The sequence below is a fragment of the Lactuca sativa genome, chromosome 6 (assembly GCF_002870075.4).
Source record: "Lactuca sativa cultivar Salinas chromosome 6, Lsat_Salinas_v11, whole genome shotgun sequence".
Classification (NCBI taxonomy): domain Eukaryota; kingdom Viridiplantae; phylum Streptophyta; class Magnoliopsida; order Asterales; family Asteraceae; genus Lactuca; species Lactuca sativa.
In genome coordinates, this window is record NC_056628.2 from 4,480,331 (window position 1) to 4,503,600 (window position 23,270).

Here is a 23,270-nt window from a genome sequence, read left to right on the forward strand (position 1 = left end):
AAGTGACTTGATATACCACTAAGTGACTTCATATGCCACCAAGTGACTTGATATACTAAAGTGACAGGAGATGACACAAAGTGACAAGACATGCCACGAAGTGACTTGATATGCCACGAAGTGACATAATATGTGTGAGACCCCTTTCATACTTAACATTATTACTCCAAACATGCTACATGCATATTCATAAACATATTTTACATATGTGGTCTTATTACAAAAGACTGGATACAAACCGACTAACGAGATTTTTACAAAGTTATATATATATATATATATATATATATATATATATATATATATATATATATATATATATATATATATATATATTACATAACTACCCCAAGAATTTATAATTCGTAAACAAACATAGGCAATAAGTACAAAAGTAATAGCATTAACTATTATATATATATATATATATATATATATATATATATATATATATATATATATATATATATATATATGACAGAAGCAAAGAGAGATAAAGAACAACAAATGCATATGTGTATCATATGTCAGACGTTCAATATCAACAAATGATCTGATTCAAAATTTTACAATCAATGAGATACAACAATTTTAACATGATATACATCAATAAGACTTCACCCCTAGTGGCCTAGAAAATACAATTTTGGATTATCATTTTGCTAGAATATACAGGCTTTCAGCCCTACATAGCCTTATGCAATACCAAAAGTGATACGAGTCATGCTCTACATGGACAAAGGCACAAAGCCAATACCAGAAGTGATACGAGACATGCTCTACATGGCCAAAGGCATAAATCCAATTTCAGAATAATACGAGATATACTCTACATGGACAAAGGCTCAAAGCCAATACTAGAAGTGATACGAGAAATGCTCTATACGATCAACGACATAAAACCAGAATAACACAGGAAAGCACATTGAACATATAACACTTAACATATAATTGTCCCTATACTGAACTCACCGTGAAATAACCGAATGATAAAATGGCGATTTGGACAACACTTCGTTTCTATAAATGACTTTCTTTGACGAAAATGAGAGTTTTAGTTGAATATCGGGCTTTACGCGGGCAGAGTTTCAACTGAAAATATTATTTTCCCGGGGGTCTTCGAGGCTTCAGGACTTGCTTCGGGTGTTGGGGTGATTCTCTAGGCTTCGGGGGTATTAATTGCATCTTAAAAGAAAGAAAAAGGTGTAGGAGTGTAAATTTGTAAACAAAATTCGGATGGCCTTGCGTTCTATTTATAGTGGATGATGCCTCAAATTACGTTGGGCGTAATATCACGGTACGCGGGGCGTACTGCTTCACCAACCACTACATTGGGCGTACATCGAGTACGTTGGGCGTACGAACGGATCATCTTAGACGCGTCAAGGCTATGAAAACACGTGCACCATGTAAAGGAGTAGGCAACGTGGCCAATCTCGGACCATGTACACGAGTACGCCGGGCGTACTCTTGTACGCTGGGCGTACTCTGATTCTTCAAAATTCAAAAATTCATAACTTTCGCATATGAGCTCAATTTTTGACGTTCTTTATATCCACACATAGGTGAGACCGTGGTCGACAACTTTTGTTTAGACTCCGTCGCCTAATTTTGACATTATTTTAAAAATTATATTTTTAACAGGCCGAGACATGAAAAGTCCGTTAAAAATTCATAATTTCTTCATCCGACGTCCGTTTTCGTCTATCTCTTTACCGTTGAACTACTATTGACGAGATCTTCGATTGTCGTTTAAGTTGTGTCAGCTAAAAATTGCTTGATCTATAATTCGAATTTTAAGTTGCACACTGCTATGCCGAATCTTAGAAAAATCATAACTTCCTCATACGAAGTCAGATTTGGACGTTCTTTTTATGAAAGTTCTTGGTTTAACGAATACTACAACTTTTATTTAGATCACTAAAGCTAAAAAGTAGTTTATCGAAAACTCACTTTTTATGTTATATGGCGTCGTGTCGGTTTTGTCGCGAAACTTTGATAAATCATGACTTCTTCGTTATAACTCGGATCTCGATGAGGTTTTCGCCTAAACATTTCTAACGATATAATTTACAACTATCAGTAACATTAGTTTTACTTATTTCCAACTTAAATGTTATATTTTCATTGATTTAGATAATTGACTTTTGATCAGAATCTAATAAGACTTCCAATACTTCCCGAATGATTCTAAACATAGTTTTACTTCAAATCTCATAAAACTATCTTGTTAGAACTCAATGCTCAAAACCATATAATATTTAATAATATTCATTTTTAAACTAACAAAACACGATAACTGAACGTGTATGTTACAATATGTCACCAAGTGACAGGATATGCCAAAGCGACAAGAGATGCCACATAGTGATAGGATATGCTATTTATGAGGTGGAAGCGTCATTATAGATGAAGAAGCGCCGTCCATAATGTGGAAGCGCCACTCATTGTCTAGATATTCCATCATGGAGGGATGTGCTACTTTAAAGGTAGATGTGCCACTTATGTTCCTTGATGAGTCGTATGCTATAAAGTCCCCTTATGATGCTCAAGGTTGTTCAAGGAAGATCAAAAGTTGAAGACTATCAAGGGTTACTGAGTGATGTGCTACCATGATGGTTGATATGCCATGGTGATCTTGATGTGCCACTCTTGTATCTAGATATGTCACTATGGATCATGATGCCCCATTATGTGTGTTGCTGATGCTCATACTAGGATGAATGTTCCTAAAGATGTTTCATAATGGATTTTGATTGGTTGACACCTTTTATGGGCCTATGGGCTAATGGGCTTGGCCCATTAAGGTTTTAGGTATGATCCTTCGAGTATAAATAAGCTCATAACCCCATCACTGAAAAGTGCAGAAATTTCAAGAGAGTAATCATTGTGAGGTTGAGAGCACTCCTTTGGAGTAGTTAGTAAGCAAAATAGATTCTTTTGTTTTGAGAGCTCAAGTGATGTGTAACCTTTGTTTTGATAGTAATTGTTCTTGGAAGTTAACAAAATCCCCTCTCACTCTCTCTCGTTCGCCCGTGGATGTAGGTCACCTTGACCGAACCACGTGAAATATTGTGTTCACTTGATTTATATTTTTAGAAGTTTTATTTCCGCAAGTTCATCGAAGTTTGGTTTGATATTTGTCTGAAGTGCTTAACTTGTTTTGTTGTCACCCAACAAACTGGTATCAGAGCTATGGCTGAAGATTGAAGAGTTAAGATCAAAAAATTCAATGGGCATGATTTCGGTTTCTGGAAAATGAAAATCGAAGACTACCTCTACTAGAAGAATTTACATGAACCATTGTCCAAAAGTAAACCTAAAGTAATGAAGCAGGGGGTTGGGGATTGTTAGACCGGAAGACACTTGGTGTGGTGAGATTATCATTGGCAAAAAATGTAGCTTACAACATTGTCAACATGAAGACTACTCATGAGTTGATCAAGGCACTATCTAACATGTATGAAAAACCTTCAGCAGCAAACAAGGTTCATTTGATTCGACAATTGGTAAATCTAAAGATGAAGGAGGGTGGCTCAGTGATAGATCATGTTAATGAATTTAATTCAATCTTATCAAGGCTGATGTCGGTTGATATTACATTTGAAGATGAAGTCATTACATTGCTATTATTATCAATTTTGTCTGATAGTTGGTCCGGTACAGTGACAACGATTAACAGCTCAACTGGAGGTGCTAAGCTGACATTTGAAGGCATTTGCAATTTAATCTTTAGCGAGGATGTACACAGACGGAGTGCTGGAGAAGGTTCCAATAGTCTTTTGAGTACTGAAGACAGAGGAAGGGAGTCTAATAGAGGGTGTGGGGGTAGTGGAAGATCAAAGTCAAGAAAGAAAGGTGGACAAAACAACAGGAGAGATGTGACCTATTAGAACTGCAAAGAGAGTGGTCATGTCAAAAGTCAGTGCCCGATGCTCATGGTAGATAAAGGACAAATGGAGATGAATATCGCAGAAGATTTTGAAGGTGGCACGTTCATTTGTTCAGTTGAAAACTCAATAGAATCTTGGATCTTGGATTCTGGTGCATCATTTCATGCTAGTCATTCCAGAAACGTGATGCGGAACTTCAAGCATTATTAAGGGAAAGTCAGATTGGCAGATAACAAGTGTCTGGATATCATGGGTTTTGGAGATGTGGTTCTCAAGAGCTATGCATTTATCGCGGTAAAAATTTCAATAACGGTCACATGCAGCTATTTAAGATCACGATTATCGCGGTGATATAGCGGTTTTTTAATATTATTTATAATTTATAATTTTATATTATATTTATATAAAATTTATATATTTGAGTACTAATACTATAATTCTATATAGGATTAATATCATCAAACCTAAAAATTCATAAAAAAACATAACATAATATTCTATTATAGTAATATGGAAACTAGGTAGTGTCAAAGTGTCAAATAGAGTTTAATTGCATTGCATGGGTTCAATATCGTATTACTAGGTCTTGGTTGATTTAAGGAGTTAAGTCCCAAGTCATAGCGTCATAGGTGTGAGTCGATTTACAAAAAACATAAATGGAGTCCGACCATAGCACCTCAAGTCTTCATGAGTACAGAAAGAGATGAGAAAGAGAGTTATTGGTAGACATAGTTGCTTTGAATGCTTTTAATTATGTTAGTTGTTTGGTATTTTTAGTATAAAATTGTAGTGAGATCATTGAAACTAGTTTTTCATTGACAAAGTAACCAAATGGCCCAAAATGTGAACGAAAATGAATAGCTCCCGTAGCGCCGCTATAGCGGTGAATACTGCCGCTAATAGCAGTACTGCGAAATGAAAATGCTAAACTGAAAATAGCGGTTCCCGACCTCCGCAAAACGCTATAGCGCTGCTATAGCACCATTATAGCGCGCAATTGATAGCTTAGATAAAGAGTACCCTAGGTACATATTGGACTTTGAAGAATGTCAAGTTCATTCCAGATCTATAGAGGATGTTGATATCAGTTGAACAACTTGATAATGAAGGTCATCATGTTACATTTGGTGATCACAAGTACAAGATGAAGAAGGGAAACTTGATCATTGCTAAGGATCAGAAACATGGTACACTATATATGGTGGAGGTTTTTGAAAAGGAAGCAAGCATTGTTGAAGGAGTTGGAACATCCAATATATGCCACAAAAGATTTGTTCATATGAGTAAGAAGGGAATGAGGAAGCTTGTATCCGCATAATTTTGGGAAGTGGGGTTCAGTTCATTCTGCTGTTTACAATCCCACTTCAGATTCTTTAGTGGGAGGATCCCAAAATCATTCAAAACCTATCTCTGGTCAAAGGATAGGCAGATGTTCAGGAAGCAGTGGGAGCTCTGATAACCCTGGAAATAGTGGGAGCTTTGGTGATAATGGTTATAAGGGTGGAGCTATAGATGTTTCATAGATCAAACTACATATTATCTAGAGGACTACCAAGAAAATTACTCTAGTTAGGTATTCTCCATCAACCAATGACACGTTGATGTGTGAGAATCGGTCAAAACCAGAGGTCTTGAGGATGAACTCCATACAGTGGGAAAAGGCTATGGATGACAAGTTGAGCAGACTGAAGAACAGTAAGATGTTTCGGGTTAAGGATGAGATAGATGACGGTAAAACTTGAAATGGAAGATTGGCGGTCAAGGGAATACAACAGAAGAGAGAGGACGATTCTCCAGTTGCAAAGATGACTACAATTACTTTTATGTTAAATGCAGTAGCCTCTGAAAATTTCCATCTAGAGCACCTCGATGTGAATACAACTGATATCCTTGATGATAACCTGGAAGGAGACCTCTTGAAGGAACACCCAGAAAGTGCTCTTACAGCTGGTAAGAAAAAGCTGGTGTTCAAGAAGAAAGAAAACATGTATGGCATGAAGCAAACTTCTAAACAATGATACTTAAATTTTGATAACTTCATGAGGAGGAGTGGGTTTAGAAGACGTGAGGTTGATCATGATTGTTACTTGAAGAAGTTAACCTCATCATACATCATCCTCGAATTAAATGTTGATGACGTGTTGATTGCTGGCTCCAACACACAGAAGATCAATGAGCTTAAGATGCAGTTGACTAGAGAGTTCAAGACAATGAACTCAGGGGATACTAAGCTGAAGAAAGTCCTTAGTATGGAGAACTCAACAGATGAATGTACTACGACAACCCTAATTTCACGGCCAGAAAAGACCGATTTGTTTATGCTTTATTTTTAAAATTAGAGTAATCGTTTAAAGAAAACTGTTACGGAATTTGTCCCCAAAACAAAATATGATAAGAATTTATCAAAAAGTTTCTCAAAGAGAATGTATTTTAATTATATAACAAAATCCTGAGATGTCATGTTCCGATACAGACACATAAGCATAAACAGAACTTACATTTATTTACACTAATGATTTACACCTCCTTTAATCCCTTAGTGAAATATGTCTTCGTATTGATACTTGTGATACAAAGAAAACTGAGTGGGTCAGGCTTGGGAGCCTGGTGAGCATATAGGGTTTTCAACCCACAATAATACATATATTATATTCAATCATCGAACAATCAACCCAAATACCCATCCCCATTATCTCCTTTATTTCTTAAGGTTTTACCCTAAGAACCAATTATCGTTCATTCATTCATTCCTAAGGATTTACCTAAGGAATTGGCACGAAGTCCATTGCTGCCAAAGTTTATCTATCAGATACTAAATCCATGGCTATCAGGCGCTAACTCCATAGTCACCAAGGTTTTCTCAACATGCACGAAGTCACATCGTCACTAAGGTTTATCAAATAGGCACGAAGTCGCATCGTCACCAAAGCTTACTCAATAGGCACGAAGTCGCATCGTCACCAAGGCTTTACTCAATAGGCACAAAGTCGCATCGTCACCAAAGCTTACAATAGGCACGAAGTCGCATCATCACCAACTATTCCGTCTACCCATATTCTACCCAACATTTTTGTAGATATAAATACAAACACAGTTTAAATCATTTAACACCAGTATAAAAACATCAACTCCAAGCCCATCTCAAATAGACAAATAATATATAACACATAGCACGTATTTCATAGCTAATACTTTATATTTATGTGTTAGAAGAAAGTAACTATACACTCACTTGATCAGAAGATGATCGGACAACACTACGGCTTATAGAAGTAGTATTCTTCGGTGAAACCGGGAGATCTTCACAAAAACCGGGCTTCATGCAGGCAGAGCTTCGTCTTGGAAATTTCACTTCTTGGGATCTTTGGGGCTTCGTGACTTGCTTCAGGGCTTGGTAATGATACCGGGTCTTCAGGATATTTCTTGCACGAAAATCGAGGCAAAACGGGAGAGAGAAGAGAAAATGAGCAAAGGAATCGGCTGCCCCCATTCTATTTATAGGGTGCTAAATCTGGGATTACCTGGGTGTAAATCTAGGTACGCTGGGCGTACGCGACGTCATTGCATGCGTATGTACTCAAGTAACGTCATTTCATGCGTAGCTGAGGCGGTTCCGACTACGCTGGGCGTACTCCAAAATTACGTTGGGCGTACTCGATTAAGCAGACTTCAAACTTGCGTAACTTTCGCATACGAGCTCCGTTTTTGACGTTCTTTATATCCACACGTAGGTGAGACTAAGCTCTACATCTTTCATTTAGACTCTGTCGATTACTTTTGACATTATTTTTATTATTTATTTTTAGTAGGTCGCGACAGGAAAACTCCGTTACAAATTCATAACTTCTTCATCTGACGTCCGTTTTCGTCTGTCTTTTTACCATTGGACTACTATCGACGAGATCTTCGATTCTTGTTTAGATTGTTTCGACCAGCAATCACTCGATCTCGAATTCGAGTTTCGGGTTGCATACTGCTAAGCTGAAACTTAGAAAAAACATAACTTCCCCATACGAAGTTAGATTTGGGCATTCTTTTTACGCACGCTCTCGATTTAACGAACTCTATGAATTTCATTTAGATCACTAGTGCTAAATATCACTCTAACGTAATTTCATTATTTACGTCGCGTTGTGTCGTGTCGGTTCTGTAGCGAAACTTCGACAGGTCATAACTTCTTCGTTATAACTCGGATTTCGGCGTTCTATATATGCACGGAAACCTTGTGACATCGGCTACAACTTAGTTAAGATTATTCATTCTAAATAATATTCTATCAAAAAGTCATTTTTGACGCTTATCGTCGCTAAATTGACTAGCCCTAATCTACGGGCGTTATAATTATCACCCCCTTAGGATGATTACGTCCCAGAATCATCAACGAAATAGGACTTGTAAAATGATTCCAATCTTCTGACTTAAGTCAGATGTTACATCGAACTTTGTTCTCCGAACCACATAACAAACTCATCGTAGTCGGACTCAATTTGATATGACCACTAGGGTCGGAATAACAACCATCTTACTAGTCATTATCGAAACAATGGTAATGACATACTTGAATAAAACGAGACCAATCACTAGCTTCTTGGTAACCTTGTGACTTTCCCTGATCCAAGCGTGAGTCTTGTGCTTCCAATAGTATAGATCTCTACTACTATTCACACCTACTCATACTCGTCCCAAGTATTGTCTCGCAGTCAACCAAGTCACCATACATAAATCATATAATCATTCAACACATCAGATAAGAAAACCAGGGTTTATATTATTTCTTGAAATGATTACGCAAAGGTTCAAGTTCACCCTATACTATGCCTCTAATAGGCTACACTTCCAGATACAGACTTTATATATTGATATGAAGTCTTCATCTTTTAATCCTCCCATTGTTTTCTGCTTCGTCGAGGAGCATGTGGAAAGCCCTTGGCTGTGGCGATGCGTTTTTCTTTGGGCAGTCTCTAGAAATATGCCCTTCTTCGTTACATCCGTAGCACACCTTCTTGTTAGTTGAACATTTGTTGGCGAAACGACCTGTCTTCCCACATTTGTAGCAGGTCGTCTCCTTGCTACACTTCCCGATGTGTTTCTTTTTACACTTCTCACACCACTTAGCTTCATCCCTTCCTCCAGATTTTGAGATTTTGGTTTCTTTGTTGATCATTGAAGATCCTTCATGCTTCCTTTTCTCTCCAACTTCAGCTCTCTCCAGACCCTTTTCTTTTATTTGGGTCTCAACATTTTTGGCTGCCTAGATGGCGGCTTTCAGAGTGGTTGCTTGCTTGACTATCGGACTAAAGTCCGCTGGTAAACTATTGGCAAACTTGTTGACCTTGGAAAGTTCAGTTGGAATTAGGTATGGAATAAGCTTCATCTTCTCTGTAAATCTTGTAGCGTATTCAGTGACGCTCAATTTTCCCTTCTTCAGAATCTGGAACTCATTGTTGATTTCCAGAAGATCCTGCTCAGAGCAGTATTGCATTTCCAGTTGATCTACGAACTCTTCCCAAGACATCTTGCTAGCTTCCCCCTTGGGCATCGAACCAGCCAGTAACTTCCACCAGCTCAGTACTCCGGATTTTAACAGAGGAATTTCAAGAGCGGTCTTCTGTCTGTTGCTACACTCGCAACTTTCAAACATTGTCTCCATCTCGGAGATCCAGTCCATGACTTGCACTGGTTTCGGGCTCCCAGAAAGACACGGTGGTTTGGATGCCATGAAATCCTTGTACTTGCATCCACGTCCATCATTTCCTTCATCCTAGTTGTTTCGGCGAACTATTGGTGGGTTGGCTTGACCAACGGTCCCACTGTAGTTTCCTCCTTCCGAATTACCTCCATTTACTTCGAGCTCTTACACTTGAATTGACAGTTCTTCATGATTTTGTCAAAGCAATCGCCTGGTCTCCTCCATTTGACGATCCAACATCGCCTACATAATTGCTTATACACCAGTCATCATCATTGGATCAGGTGTTGCAACTACAAAAGGTATTTTCTCAATCACTGGTGGTTGATTCCTGTTCTCATTTGTGTTTCCAACTCCGCTTCTAGTTCTTGCCATTCTTGATCTATACACCGAATAAGGTGAATTTAGATCCTCATTCACGATAGATACATATATCATCCTTATCACTCCAAAACGTTTACATGCTAGTTCTAATATTGTAGACATACACTTAGAATCCTAAACACATAAGGTTTCCCGATCTGGTCGGCAACTGACCATAGATCCGAACAAATAATATCATATATGGCAACATATAGCATTTAGCACATAAAAGAATTTTAGGTAACTCTCATAAAATAAACTAGTGCTCGTGTCTAAAATATAACAGACACACATCTCACAATCTTCGCTTAGCATTCTAAGTTTAAGTCTAGAAATTTCCTACAAAATTCCTAGTTCGCTTAAACTAATGCTCTGATAGCAACTGTGACATCCCTAATTTCACGGCCAGAAAAGACTGATTTGTTTATGCTTTGTTTTTAAAATCAGAGTAATCGTTTAAAGAAAACTGTTGCGGAATTTGTCCCCAAAACAAAATATGATAAGAATTTATCAAAACGTTTCTCAAAGAGAATGTATTTTCATTATATAACAAAATCTCGGGATGTCATGTTTCGATACAGACACATAAGCATAAACAGAACTTACATTTATTTACACTAATGATTTACATCTCCTTTAATCCCTTAGTGAAATATGTCTTCGTATTGATACCTATGATACAAAGAAAACTGAGTGGGTCAGGCTTGAGAGCCTGGTGAACATATAGGGTTTTCAACCCACAAGAATACATATATTATATTCAATCATCAAACAATCAACCCAAATACCCATCCCCATTATCTCCTTTATTTCTTAAGGTTTTACCCTAAGAACCAATTATCCTTCATTCATTCATTCCTAAGGATTTACCTAAGGAATTGGCACGAAGTCCATTGCTGCCAAAGTTTATCTATCAGATACTAAATCCATGGCTATCAGGCGCTAACTCCATAGTCACCAAGGTTTTCTCAACAGGCACGAAGTCACATCGTCACCAAGGTTTATCAAATAGGCACGAAGTCGCATCGTCACCAAAGCTTACTCAATAGGTACGAAGTCGCATCGTCGCCAAGGCTTTACTCAATAGGCACGAAGTCGCATCGTCACCACAGATTACTCAATAGGCACGAAGTCGCATCGTCACCAACTATTCCATCTACCCATGTTCTACCCAACATTTTTGTAGATATAAATACAAACACAGTTTAAATCATTTAACACCAGTACATCAACTCCAAGCCCATCTCAAATAGACAAATAATATATAACACATAGCACGTATTTCATAGCTAATACTTTATATTTGTGTTAGAAGAAAGTAACTATACACTCACTTGATCAGAGGATGATCAGACAGCACTACGGCTTATAGAAGTAGTATTCTTCGGTGAAACCGGGAGATCTTCACAAAAACCGGGCTTCTCGCAGGCAAAGCTTCGGCTTGGAAATTTCACTTCTTGGGATCTTTGGGGCTTCGGGACTTGCTTTAGGGCTCGGTAATGATACCGGGTCTTCAGGATATTTCTTGCACGGAAATCGAGGCAAAACGGGAGAGAGAAGAGAAAATGAGCAAAGGAATCGGCTGCCCCGCATTCTATTTATAGGGTGCTGAATCTGGGATTACGTTGGGCGTAAATCTAGGTACACTGGGCGTATTAGGCCTTACGTTGGGCGTACGCGATGTCATTGCATGCGTATGTACTCGAGTGACATCATTGCATGCGTAGCTGAGGCAGTTTCGAGTACGCTGGGCGTACTCAATTAAGCAGACTTCAAACTTGCGTAACTTTCACATACGAGCTCCATTTTTGACGTTCTTTATATCCACGGGTAGGTGAGACTAAGCTCTATAACTTTCATTTAGACTCCGTCGGCTAATTTTGAGTTTATTTCTATTACTTATTTTTAGTAGGCCGGGACAGGAAAACTTCGTTATAAATTCATAACTTCTTCATCCGACGTCCGTTTTCGTCTGTCTTTTTACCATTGGACTACTATCGACGAGATCTTCGATTCTCATTTAGATTGTTTCGACCAACAATCACTCGATCTCGAATTCGATTTTCGGGCTGCAAACTGCTAAATTGAAACTTAGAAAAATCATAACTTCCCATACAAAGTCAGATTTGGGCACACGCTCTCGGTTTAACAAACTCTACGACTTTCGTTTAGATCACTAGGGCTAAATATCTCTCTAACGTAATTTCACTATTTACGTCTCGCTGTGTCGTGCTGGTTCTGTTGCGAAACTTCGACAGGTCATAACTTCTTCGTTATAACTCGGATTTCGGCGTTCTTTATATGCACGGAAACCTTGTAACATATGCTACAACTTAGTTAAGATTATTCATTCTAAATAATATTCTATCAAAAATTCATTTTTGACACTTATCGTCTCTAAATTGACTAGCCCTAATCTACGGGCGTTACATGTACTAAGGTGTGTACCACTGAAAAGTTGAAGCAAGGCATGGCTTCAACCGCCCTTCCAAGATTTTGAGGATGGGGTTGGCGTAGAGAGAGGGAGAGAGAGATTGAGAAGAATGATGAAGACTTTGAATGGCAGATGAAGTTGTTCAAGCCTTCAAGTGGGTGATTGTTAGTGTATGAAGTCTTGTCCAACATGGAGCACTTGGAACTCAATAGCACTTAGGATTCATGGAGCATGTGAGAAAGGAATGGATCATCTGAGAAGGGAATGGATCTCTTAACAAAGGAACGAATGTTCTAAAAGGGGGTATGGAGCACCTGAAAGTGGAATGGAGCATCCTGGTGCATGGATGCGCCATCCATTATCAAGATGCGCCATCATATGCTTGGATGTGCCACTTTGGAACCAGGATATGCCACAAAGTGACTTGATATGCCACCAAATGACTTGATATGCCACAAAGTGATATGATATGCCACCAAGTGACATCATATGCCAATGTGACACGAGATGCCACAAAGTGACTTAATATGCCATGAAGTGACATGATATGTCACCAAGTAACAGGATATACCAAAGTGATAAGAGATGCCACATAGTGATATGATATGTCATTCATGAGGTGGAAGCGCCATTATGGATGAAGAAGCGTCATCCATAATGTGGAAGCGCCACTCATAGTCTAGATATGCCATTTTGGAGGAAGAAGTGCCATTTTGAAGGTAGATGTGCCATTTATGTTCCTTGATGAGTTGTATGCTATGAAGTCCCCTCTGATGTTCAAGATTGTTTAAGGAAGCTCAGAAGTTGAAGATGCTCAAGGGTTATTGCTTGATGTGTCACCATGATGGTTGATATGCCATGGTGATCTTGATGTGCCACTCTTGCATCTTGATATGGCACTATGGATCATGATGCTCCATCATGTGATGCTCATACTAGGATAAATGTTCCAGAAGATGTTGCATGACGAATTATGATTGGTTGACACCTTTCATGGGCCTATGGGCCAACAGGCTTGGTCCATTAGGGTTTTAGTTCTGATCCCTCAAGTATAAATAAGCTCATATCCCATCATTGAAAAGTGTAGAAATTTCAAGAGAGTAATCATTCTGAGGTTGAGAGCACTCCTTTGGAACAGTTAGTAAGCAAGAGTGATTCTTTTGTTTTGAGAGCTCAAGTGAGGTGTAATCTTTGTGTGTGCTTGTAATTGTTTTTGAAAGTTAATAAAATTCTCTCTCTCTCTCTCCCTCTCTCTCTCGTTTGCCTGTGGATGTAGGTCACCTTGACCGAACCACGTTAAATATTGTGTTGACTTGATGTACATTTTCAGAAGTTTTATTTCCATAAGTTCACTGAAGTTTGGTTTGATATTTGTCTGAAGTGCTTAACTTGTTTTGTGGTCATCTAACATTTAGTTCGGTTAACCATCCATGAATACCCTTACTGCTAGAAGTACCTCGACATTAACATCTTAAACAACCGAATGTTTCTTTGGAACTTTTATTAAAAACATAAAGTAAATACCCACAGCACGGACCACATATTTTATAGGGGTTACTATCTACGATTTAAAGGAAATGAAATTATCAATAGTGAATAAATTACATGATCATCTCTAAATATTATTAAAAGAGAACCCTTAATTCACCAATGAAGCAATCAAGGCCCTTGATTGTATTTCAATCATCTGATTTTCACCATTAGATCAAATTGATGACCTCATCTTCTCAACATAGAATTCAAACATTTAATTATAGAATCTTTAAATTTACCAATTACATTTCAAACACAATTACATTAAATTATAGAATCTTTAATTATAGAATCTATTCATATTTAATTATAGAATCTATTCATACTTTCGAAAATATATTTCACAATTCGGGAATAATTAGATTTAATTATAGAATCTTTAAAATCAACAATTATGTTATCAATTAAAGCATATCATTTTATTTATATATGAGACATCGGTTTCTCCATAAATCTAGCCAAAAACATGAATAACCACCCCCATCTTTCTCCTCTATTTTTTCTCTTAAACCAAAATTCCTTAATCCTCTTCTTCCTCATGTCAATGGTTGTGCTTCAATTGATGTTTTGTGTTTCATAACAGAATGTAGCACCATAATGTGGTTCCTTTTTCTCATGTATTCTTAGAATTTGTGTATTGCCTCTTCCTTGCATCTCCAATTATCACACCTCTGCTTTGGCTTCACACAAATCTCTACAAATTGAAGCAAGCATCTCCTTCAAGACATCTTTTGATGATCTATGTCATCATTAACCCTAATTAATATTGTTCATAATTTAATTCCATTATTTATAGTTTTTGGCTTCAAAATTTAAACCTGATTAGTTTTTTCTTTTTTAAAAAAACTCATTAAATAAGCATATCAATAATTATGTTATCTTTAATCTCTATATATATTAAAAGAGAAACCTGATTACATCATCTTCAAAAATCAGGTTTGTTGATTGGCTTTTCCTTATAGTTTTCCACCCTTAGATCAATTTGATGATGTCATCAATGTTAATAGGATTTTTTTAAATCCTTTCAAATGTTGATTAAGGAAATAATTATTTTTTTGGATTTCGACATTTATGATTAAAATGTTAATTAAGGAAGTAATATCTTTAAATCATTTAAAATCGTTGACCCTTATAATGTTCAAAACCATCATTTAATCAAATCTCATTAAATATGCATCTAATTCATCTATTTTTGACAATTATTTGAATTTAATATAAAATCACACTTCCTGTTTTCTAATTATTTGTTGAAAATCGTTAATCAGCTCTCATTCCTTATTATTTATTGAGAATTAGGAACATTTATTTGTTTCTTTTCATTCAATTTGCAATAGAATTATGGCATAAACTGATTGTGATGGAGTATATCGATCTATTAGGAAACAGTATAGGGACATTTTCGTTAATTTTATACAATAACACACATTAATCCTTTGTTTTGGGTCATTTTTGCTAACTGATTTGGTTAGTTTCAGATTCCTTTGTGAAAATTTGGTGTTTTTCTTGGCTTTTGGTGCAAGTGTATGGTTTATAGTTTTTTTTTTCATTTTTTTTATTTATAGCAAAGTACTTTGCTATTTGTGTATACGTCTTTATAAAACAAAAAAATTTTATTTTTTGGTTTGTGCGAGATTCGATCTTCAAAGAATTATTTTTGTTAATCTGAAATAGCAAAAGGTTTTAATCTAAAATTATAAAAATATGATTAGAGACATTTTTAGCTATTTGGCTATTCGATCAAGCCCCAGATGTCAGGTTTGCAACCTGTGAAATTTTTGCATCTTATTCGAAGCTTATGGTTAGTTTTGTTCTCATGATATAAGTAATGCATATTTATGCATAACATTATGCTTTGAATGTAAAAATAATAATAGAAAAAAAAAACTTTTATTTAAATAAAAATGTGGGTTTTAAACAAAAAAAATATATTTATATGGTCTAAAATGTAATAAAAATATATTTATATGATTTCAAATAGAAAATGGTCAACATTGAATAAAATTGGATAAAATGATGTTCGATTTGGAATAAAAATGCAGAGTGTCAAAACTTGAAAAAAAATTACATTTAGTGTCAAAATTTCAAAAAAAAAACAATAACTTAGTGTCTTTTGTGGGAAATAAATTCAATTTTGACATGTCATGTCAGCTTGTCACGTCATCATGTCACGTCAGCAGCCAATCGGGTTGAACGGTCAAGTGGTCAGAATTGTAAAAAATTGAAAAACACAGTATCAAATTTAAGATAAAAATAAACATAGTGTCAAATTAGAATTTTAGTGTAAACTTAGTTATTTAAATTAGTTATAACTAAAGATGAAATTATGTTTAATCTGTTGGTTATTTTAAAATTTTATTAACATTTAGAAAAACAAAATTTTAAATGATATAACTTTTATTTTATCGATATTATTTAATTATAATTTGAAAGATATGTTAAGAGTCTATTTAAATATGGTATGATATCATTTTTTTATTTTAATGAAAATATTATAAAATCTTTATTAATTTTGGTATGATGTTGAATATTTTTGGTATAATTTTTTAGATGTATATTAACTTTTAATTTTAATTAATTTTAACAAAATCGAAGTTAATTATCTTTGGATTTGATACTAATTACGAAAATATCATTTTTATATATTAGAGATGATTATGATTTTTTTAAATATTATGCTATAAGAATCGGATTAATTTTGATATGATTTTAAAATATTTTGGTATGATCTTATTATACTTTTAGGTTGATTTAATAGTAAATAATATATAATCTATTTATGCATCCTTTGAAATTAAGTATAAAAACGATTTTGTTGACATCTATAATATATGGGTAATAATTTCCAAAATTGTCTTTAAACTTCTGTTGTATATATTGTATATGACTTCCTTAACGATTACTGTTATTCACTGTGAACATCAAAGCTCTCTAATATCGGAATCAAGATACCGAGAAATACACAAGTTTAGTGATTTTATTCTTTTTGTGTATACAATATCAATTTTTTTACTTGACACACATTGAAAGACAGCTATTACATGATGTTTTGCTTACTAATTGTCAATTGGACTTATCAAATCACTTCAATTTATCAAATCAATTATGGAGTACACTTCAAGCAATAAAAGTAATGATGCACAAGATCACTCATCCATCATATGTGGTTTACATTTTATTGTCTAACAATGACATATTGCAATTCGATGTACATTTAGAAGATTAATTAGTGATATATGCACCTTCTATTATTAATGATCTCAACTCGAATGCATCGAGACTTACCAAGTTTGATAGAAAATTGAGATATTTTTCTATAGGTAGAGATCGTTTGTGGGGTATTTGGGTTTTCATACATAATGAATGAGTTAAAATCGATGTTAGTAATTACAATGCCGATTCACATGAATGTTGAGATTATCGAAACAATCTCCTTAATTTTTTTTAAAGGAAATACGATTAAGTATGTGTAACACCCGAAATCAGAAAGGTCAAGAAAGGAAAGGAAAAACCCTAAGTTAAAGAGGGTTGACTCGTCGAGTCCAGGGAGGAACTCGGCGAGTCAGAGTGGGATCCGGGTGTAAAGCAAGTGACCGACTCGGCGAGTCGGCAAGTGGACTCGACGAGTCAGGTCTGGGTTGGGAAACCCTAATTTCGGGACTTGGTACCCTATTTAAGCATCTTAATCTCTTCCCTAGGGCTCATTTGCGGCCCTATAGTCTAGAACCAGAAACCCTAAGCCTCCATTGTTGCTCAATCAAGCTTTCTTGCCAATTTGGGTGATTTGAAGGAAGAAGGAGGAAGGCACACATTGGGGATTCAAGAATTGGCAGTAGATCCAGAGTTTGTGAGGTCTTCCAGAGATTTTGAAGGTAATGAGTCGCTACCTTCCCTCTTTTGCATATAGATCAACCTTTATCATGGGATTTGGGGCTTCTAGGACAAGTTTATGAACCATTTCGAGTTAGAAGCCCATATCTGAAGTTGCTACTTCAGATCTATGTGTATCTTGGCCTAGAGAATCATAAAGCATCAGTCTATGGGTTGATTGTTAAGCCCCTTTGTCTCAAACCCTAGTTTATAGTGATTTGAGCCTAGATCTTGTTAGCTACACGTAAAGTTTGCCACTGTACGTAAGGAATAGGCTTTAGAAGAGTGGATCTACAGTTTGGAGTCCATGCATGACTCAAAATTCCTCTGCATGTATGTAGATCTGAATGGACTCGGCGAGTCCTTCGAGTGGACTCGGCGAGTAGCATGAAGATGAGGAGGGACTCGACGAGTGGGATGAACAACTCGTCGAGTCGGATGAAGTTAAGCATGAACTCGGCGAGTTGGAAGAACAACTCGACGACTTGGTTGAAGATTGCCTTAGACTCGGCGAGTCTATTAGTGGACTCGGCGAGTCAGGTCGCGAAACCCCAATCCCTTCGAGTTGAGATTCGAATCAATGAGTCGGGTGGAGACTCAGCGAGTTGGACAGGTCAGGACTCGGAAATAGTTGGACTCGGCGAGTCATGGACTGACTCGGCGAGTCGAGTCGCGAATAGAAAGACCCGGAGCATATGAACTCGGCGAGTAGGGTTGACCTGGAAGGTTGACTTTGACCAGGACTTTGACTTTGACCAGAGTTGACCTTGTTGACTTTTAGAGGACTGTCAGACTAAGTGTCATATTGATATTGGTAGCTCGGAGAGCTGGAGGAGAAGCGACTCAGGGGATTGTCGATCAGCAGCCAGAGGATTATCGGCGAAGCTCAGCAGTTCAAGTGAGTTTCCTTCCAGTAGGAACGGGTCTAAGGCCACAATGCAGGCCCGTTTAGCTAGCAGTAGTTTCCGGATTTTGATCTGATGCAGTAGTTAGTATGTTTGATGCCTTCGTGGCTCAGACATGATTTATGTGTTATGTGTTCCGGGCTACGGCCCGATGCAATATGCAGTATATGTGTGTTCATGCTAGTTGATATGTTTATGTTATGTGATGTTCAGTTAGTTCCGGACTTCGGTCCGATGCAGGGGGCAAGGCCCCAGTTAGTCCGGACTTCGGTCTGATGCAGGGGACAAGGTCCCAGTCAGTTTCCGGACTTCGGTCCGATGCAGGGGGCAAGGCCCCAGTTAGTCCGGACCTCGGTACGATGCAGTGGGCAAGGCCCAGTATGTGCTTTATATGTTATTGCATGGTATGTGGTAGATTGGAGGAGCTCACTAAGCTTCGTGCTTACGGTTTTCAGTTTTGGTTTCAGGTACTCATTTTTCAAAAGAGGAGCTCGGAAAGATTGCAGTGCACACACCATAGTCAGTTAGCCTGGGAATGTTTGACTCTGATAATGAGATTATGTTTTGAATTAATACTCTAAAAATTATGTTATGACTTATGATACAGTTTTGTAAATATGGTTTTAGTAATGTTTTAAAAGAAATTTTTAGTCGTGATTTTTGGGTCGTTACAGTATGTTGTTCCGGCACATCGTTTCTCAAGAAGTATTTTCATTTCATTCAGATTTTGAGATAGTGACTGTGCCAAGTAGAAATATATTTTAGTCGCCAACTCATGTTTTATTTTGTTTAATGATATTAATTTTTTTAGGTTACTTTATCATTTTTTTTATTGTGTCGATTTTTTATAACTTTATATGATTTTTTATAAGTTCTTCCGCATTTAACGCGAGTCATAATCTAGTTTTAAAGTCTATATTTAAACTATATTTGGCCTGACATTGCTAAAATAGTAGAGTTTTGTGGTCCCCACAAGTGTAATCAAAGATAAACAAGAAAATAGACGACTTTAACATCCAAGGACAATGACAACCACATAATATCCAAAAATATTATAATCTGATGATGTTACTTAAAATGTATCAACAAATAATCATGATACAAACGAATCAATAAGAATAAATGTATAATTAAGATTTAATGAATTGAATCCAGATCATATTGGTGTTTAAGTAAGTAAACGTCAGCATGTAACCTGCTCTGGTCAAAGCAAAGAGAAGGCTCCTGAATCTTGGAGTACGTAAGTTCTGACGTTTTCACTTTGAATGGAGTGAAGAAATTTTATCGATCAGTCCAAAAACCCTTGAATGATAATAAATAGAATAATCTAGTTGTCAGTTTTTCCACAGTTTGGAAAGAATAACCGGTGATGAAGGAAAAAAGAAGTCGACCACTTTATTGGAACACAAACCTAGAGTGAACAAGAACAGATTCAATCAAGAAAGAGGGGAAATCAAACTAAACAAGATGTTGAACAGCGGCTGCACGGCGGAGGGTTCCCTGAACAGCTCAAAATTCAATGATCCGATGCCGTGGATAGGCATATATGTAGCAGCAGCATCATTAATATGCGCCGTAGCCATGGCCATGGATGCCCTGCATGGTTTCAGGTACAAAAAATTCTGGTTTCCTTGCAAATTCTTCACCCTCAATGCCACGACTCTTACTGTTATAGCAATCGCCATCAAGTTTTCTGTCGATCTGAATGCCGCCATGCCCCGCCGCCAAGATCAGCTAGCAAAAGTCAGCAGCTCGGCCTTCATATGTATGGTGATGGGTAACTTACTGCCTTCTTTAGGAATCATGGAAGATACTGAACTCATGATGAACATTATAGCTTTGGGGATTCTTGTCATCACTGCGATCACCAACATCTGTATACAAATGGGTACCGGAGTTATCTTTGAATTTTGGATAGAACATGCTGTGATCATGCTTCTTATGCTTATTTTACTTGCAATCTTGTGTTCTTTATCAATAGCCATCCCAACTAAAAAGTATTATTTGGATATAACATACGAAAAGAAAGCCAAAAAAGCCAAAAAAGTTTGTTTCACTCGAAGAAATCTATCAATAGCCGAGAGGCTACCACAAGATTTAGCCAAGTATTGGATGATGGCATATACCTCTAGTCCGCAGTTTGTAATAGGACGTTCTGCACCATGTTCAGCTTCAGGAGCTTTTTGTCTTTTCAACATGGTGATCTTAGTAGAATCCATACTCAGAACTCGCCTCATGCCTTGGTCTTTTACATTTTGCAATGGAGATTCTGACTACAAATGGTCGACTACCCTTGTGCTCATCAGCCAAACAGTCGCAGTTGCAGTAGGAACAATTTCACCAGCTTTTAGATGGTTCATGACTATCAACTTCAGGTGTCCAAAAAAGGCAGAAAAGGCTTGTGTAAGTGAGTTTGTTGTGGAAAGGTATTGGATAAAGAGGCTGGTGATGTGGCAGGTTCAGCCATTGAATTTCAGAATCTGTAATCGGCGTTTAAGAAAACAGCTTCATGGTGCAAAATTTCAAATCTTCGGTTTGTTTATACGTGGTCAAAAGGCACTGGTTTTTTCATGCAAGATGATCAGGTTTATTTCAATTTTCTTTGTCGGGAGGTTCTTGAGGTTATACAAGTTCATTACAAGAGATAATAGTGTGTCTTGTAGTGACTCGGAGATTGAGTTCAGGCATAATGACAATATGGATCTAAGTCATTATGTGATTTATCTTGATGGAGAAGAAGGATTGGTGGATTTGATGACGGAAAACAATAGTGATGCCACTGCTCACTGGATCAGAATGGGAGAGAAGCAGCAGCCAAGAAATCTTATAAAACTTTTAGAGCAGTCAAAATGTTCAAGTCATGTATTCAAAGGAGTCCAAGAGTTTGATAGTGATAAAGTTCCATCGTTGGGCTGTGGAGAACCTCCAAATTGTTGGGCTCTCCCAATCGTGACATTGACAAGCATCGCAATTGCAATCCCAAATATTGATCAACAACAAATCGAGCAATTAGTTTGTGGTGTAGATGAAGGCCTCAAGTATGTCTGCAAGATAGAAAATTACATGGACAACAAAACCGAACTGAAACATGTCAGGAAAACAGCAGAAATAGTCTGGGCGGAAGTTGAACTCTATAACAGGTGGCTAGACGTTGATCTTTGTAAGCTTGGAAATCAAGGAGAAACTGATGTTATCAAATTACTTGCTGATATCGGAAAGGGAAAATTCATGGAATTTGCTGATAAAGGCATGATGTTTATGAACGAGTGTTTAAAGGAGGTCCCATCACGATGGCCCATGAAGGTGTTGGCAGCAAATTCCATGTATAGAATATGTGAAACGCTCTTGTTGGAGAAACATGAAACCAGTGAAAGACTATTTGAGAAGATATCTCTCACGATCTGTAATATTTTAACAGCAGCTTTGACTAATCTCCAACATGTTATTATCAGCAAATGCCATCAGAGTCCGATTGAGGAAAGGGAGAAGAGTATCAGAAGTGCAGTTCTCCTTTTCGGGAAAACGAAAAGGATATTACAAGTTATTGATGGAAATAGGCTTGAAGATTCGGATCATGGAAAACTTATACACATCGATGACTGGCATCTAGCGAGCAAGCAGATGGATACACTGTACTCAATGTCTTCTTCTTCAACAGATCAGGATACAGCTGTCTCTAGTCCATCTGATCACATGTATATATTAGTTGAGTAATATAGAAAGATCTATGTTTATAAATGTTGGCTATTAAGTAAACATGATGCTCCAAGAATTTATTTATATGCTTATAGTTAACGGCTTTTCTTGGAGATAACTATAATCTAGCTTCTTGAAGCACTTCAAGTTATATGTTGCAAAATCATGTTGAACCTTTGTAGGCTTTTTTGGACTATATATAATCTCATGTTGTATGGAAGTTCCCTCGATAGAAAGTTTGAGTTAGAGAACTCCTTAACTAGGTATTTTATGGTAACCGGAAAGCTAGTCACAAAGAGCCGTAGCTACCTAGATTGCAATGACAAAGTGTTAGGATCAACGACTTTAATAAGCATACTAACACACGATCACACGACAATTAAAAATGTGAAAAAATAAAGAACATAAGAAATTAGCTTGTTTTATTAGATCAGAGAATTCGAGCTATGTTCACGAACGAACTAAAGAGAGATTTTATTAATGATAGTCGTTACATGCTTTCCGCATTAGGGTTACACTCATACAAGAGGGACTCTATATATAAGGACAAGTTGACCTAAAATATATTTGGTATAGGCCTAAGAAAAAGTTGACAACTAGCAGGCCAAGTATCTAGCACCGCGACTGTGATATGCCCGTCCCCACAACTGCAGTACGTTGAACACCGCAGTGTCCCTACAACCATACATCGTAACCACCCTGCAGGCTTACTCTCCACCCTTCCCCTAGAACCACTCCACACTTGTGGTCCTACTATGAAGCTTCATATTTTAGTTAGAGCAAATATATGAGACCAAAGGGAAGATCATATTCCACAAGTCAGACACAAAGGTGTTGACTTCATAGAAGCATTTAGTTTGCAACCGTAGCACTATAAAGATTTAGGTAAC

The 23,270-nt window shown here is 37.0% G+C and overlaps 1 protein-coding gene across 1 annotated transcript; it reads left to right on the plus strand.

Moving 5' to 3' along the window:
- The first annotated feature begins 5,932 nt into the window (after nt 1-5,932).
- Nucleotides 5,933-22,398, plus strand: LOC111886900 (uncharacterized). The gene is made up of 3 exons (XM_052764837.1): nt 5,933-6,164; nt 15,475-15,478; nt 20,034-22,398. The coding sequence occupies exons 1-3, from the start codon at nt 5,933-5,935 to the stop codon at nt 22,396-22,398; spliced, it is 2,601 nt and encodes an 866-aa protein (XP_052620797.1).
- The last annotated feature ends 872 nt before the right edge of the window (nt 22,399-23,270 follow it).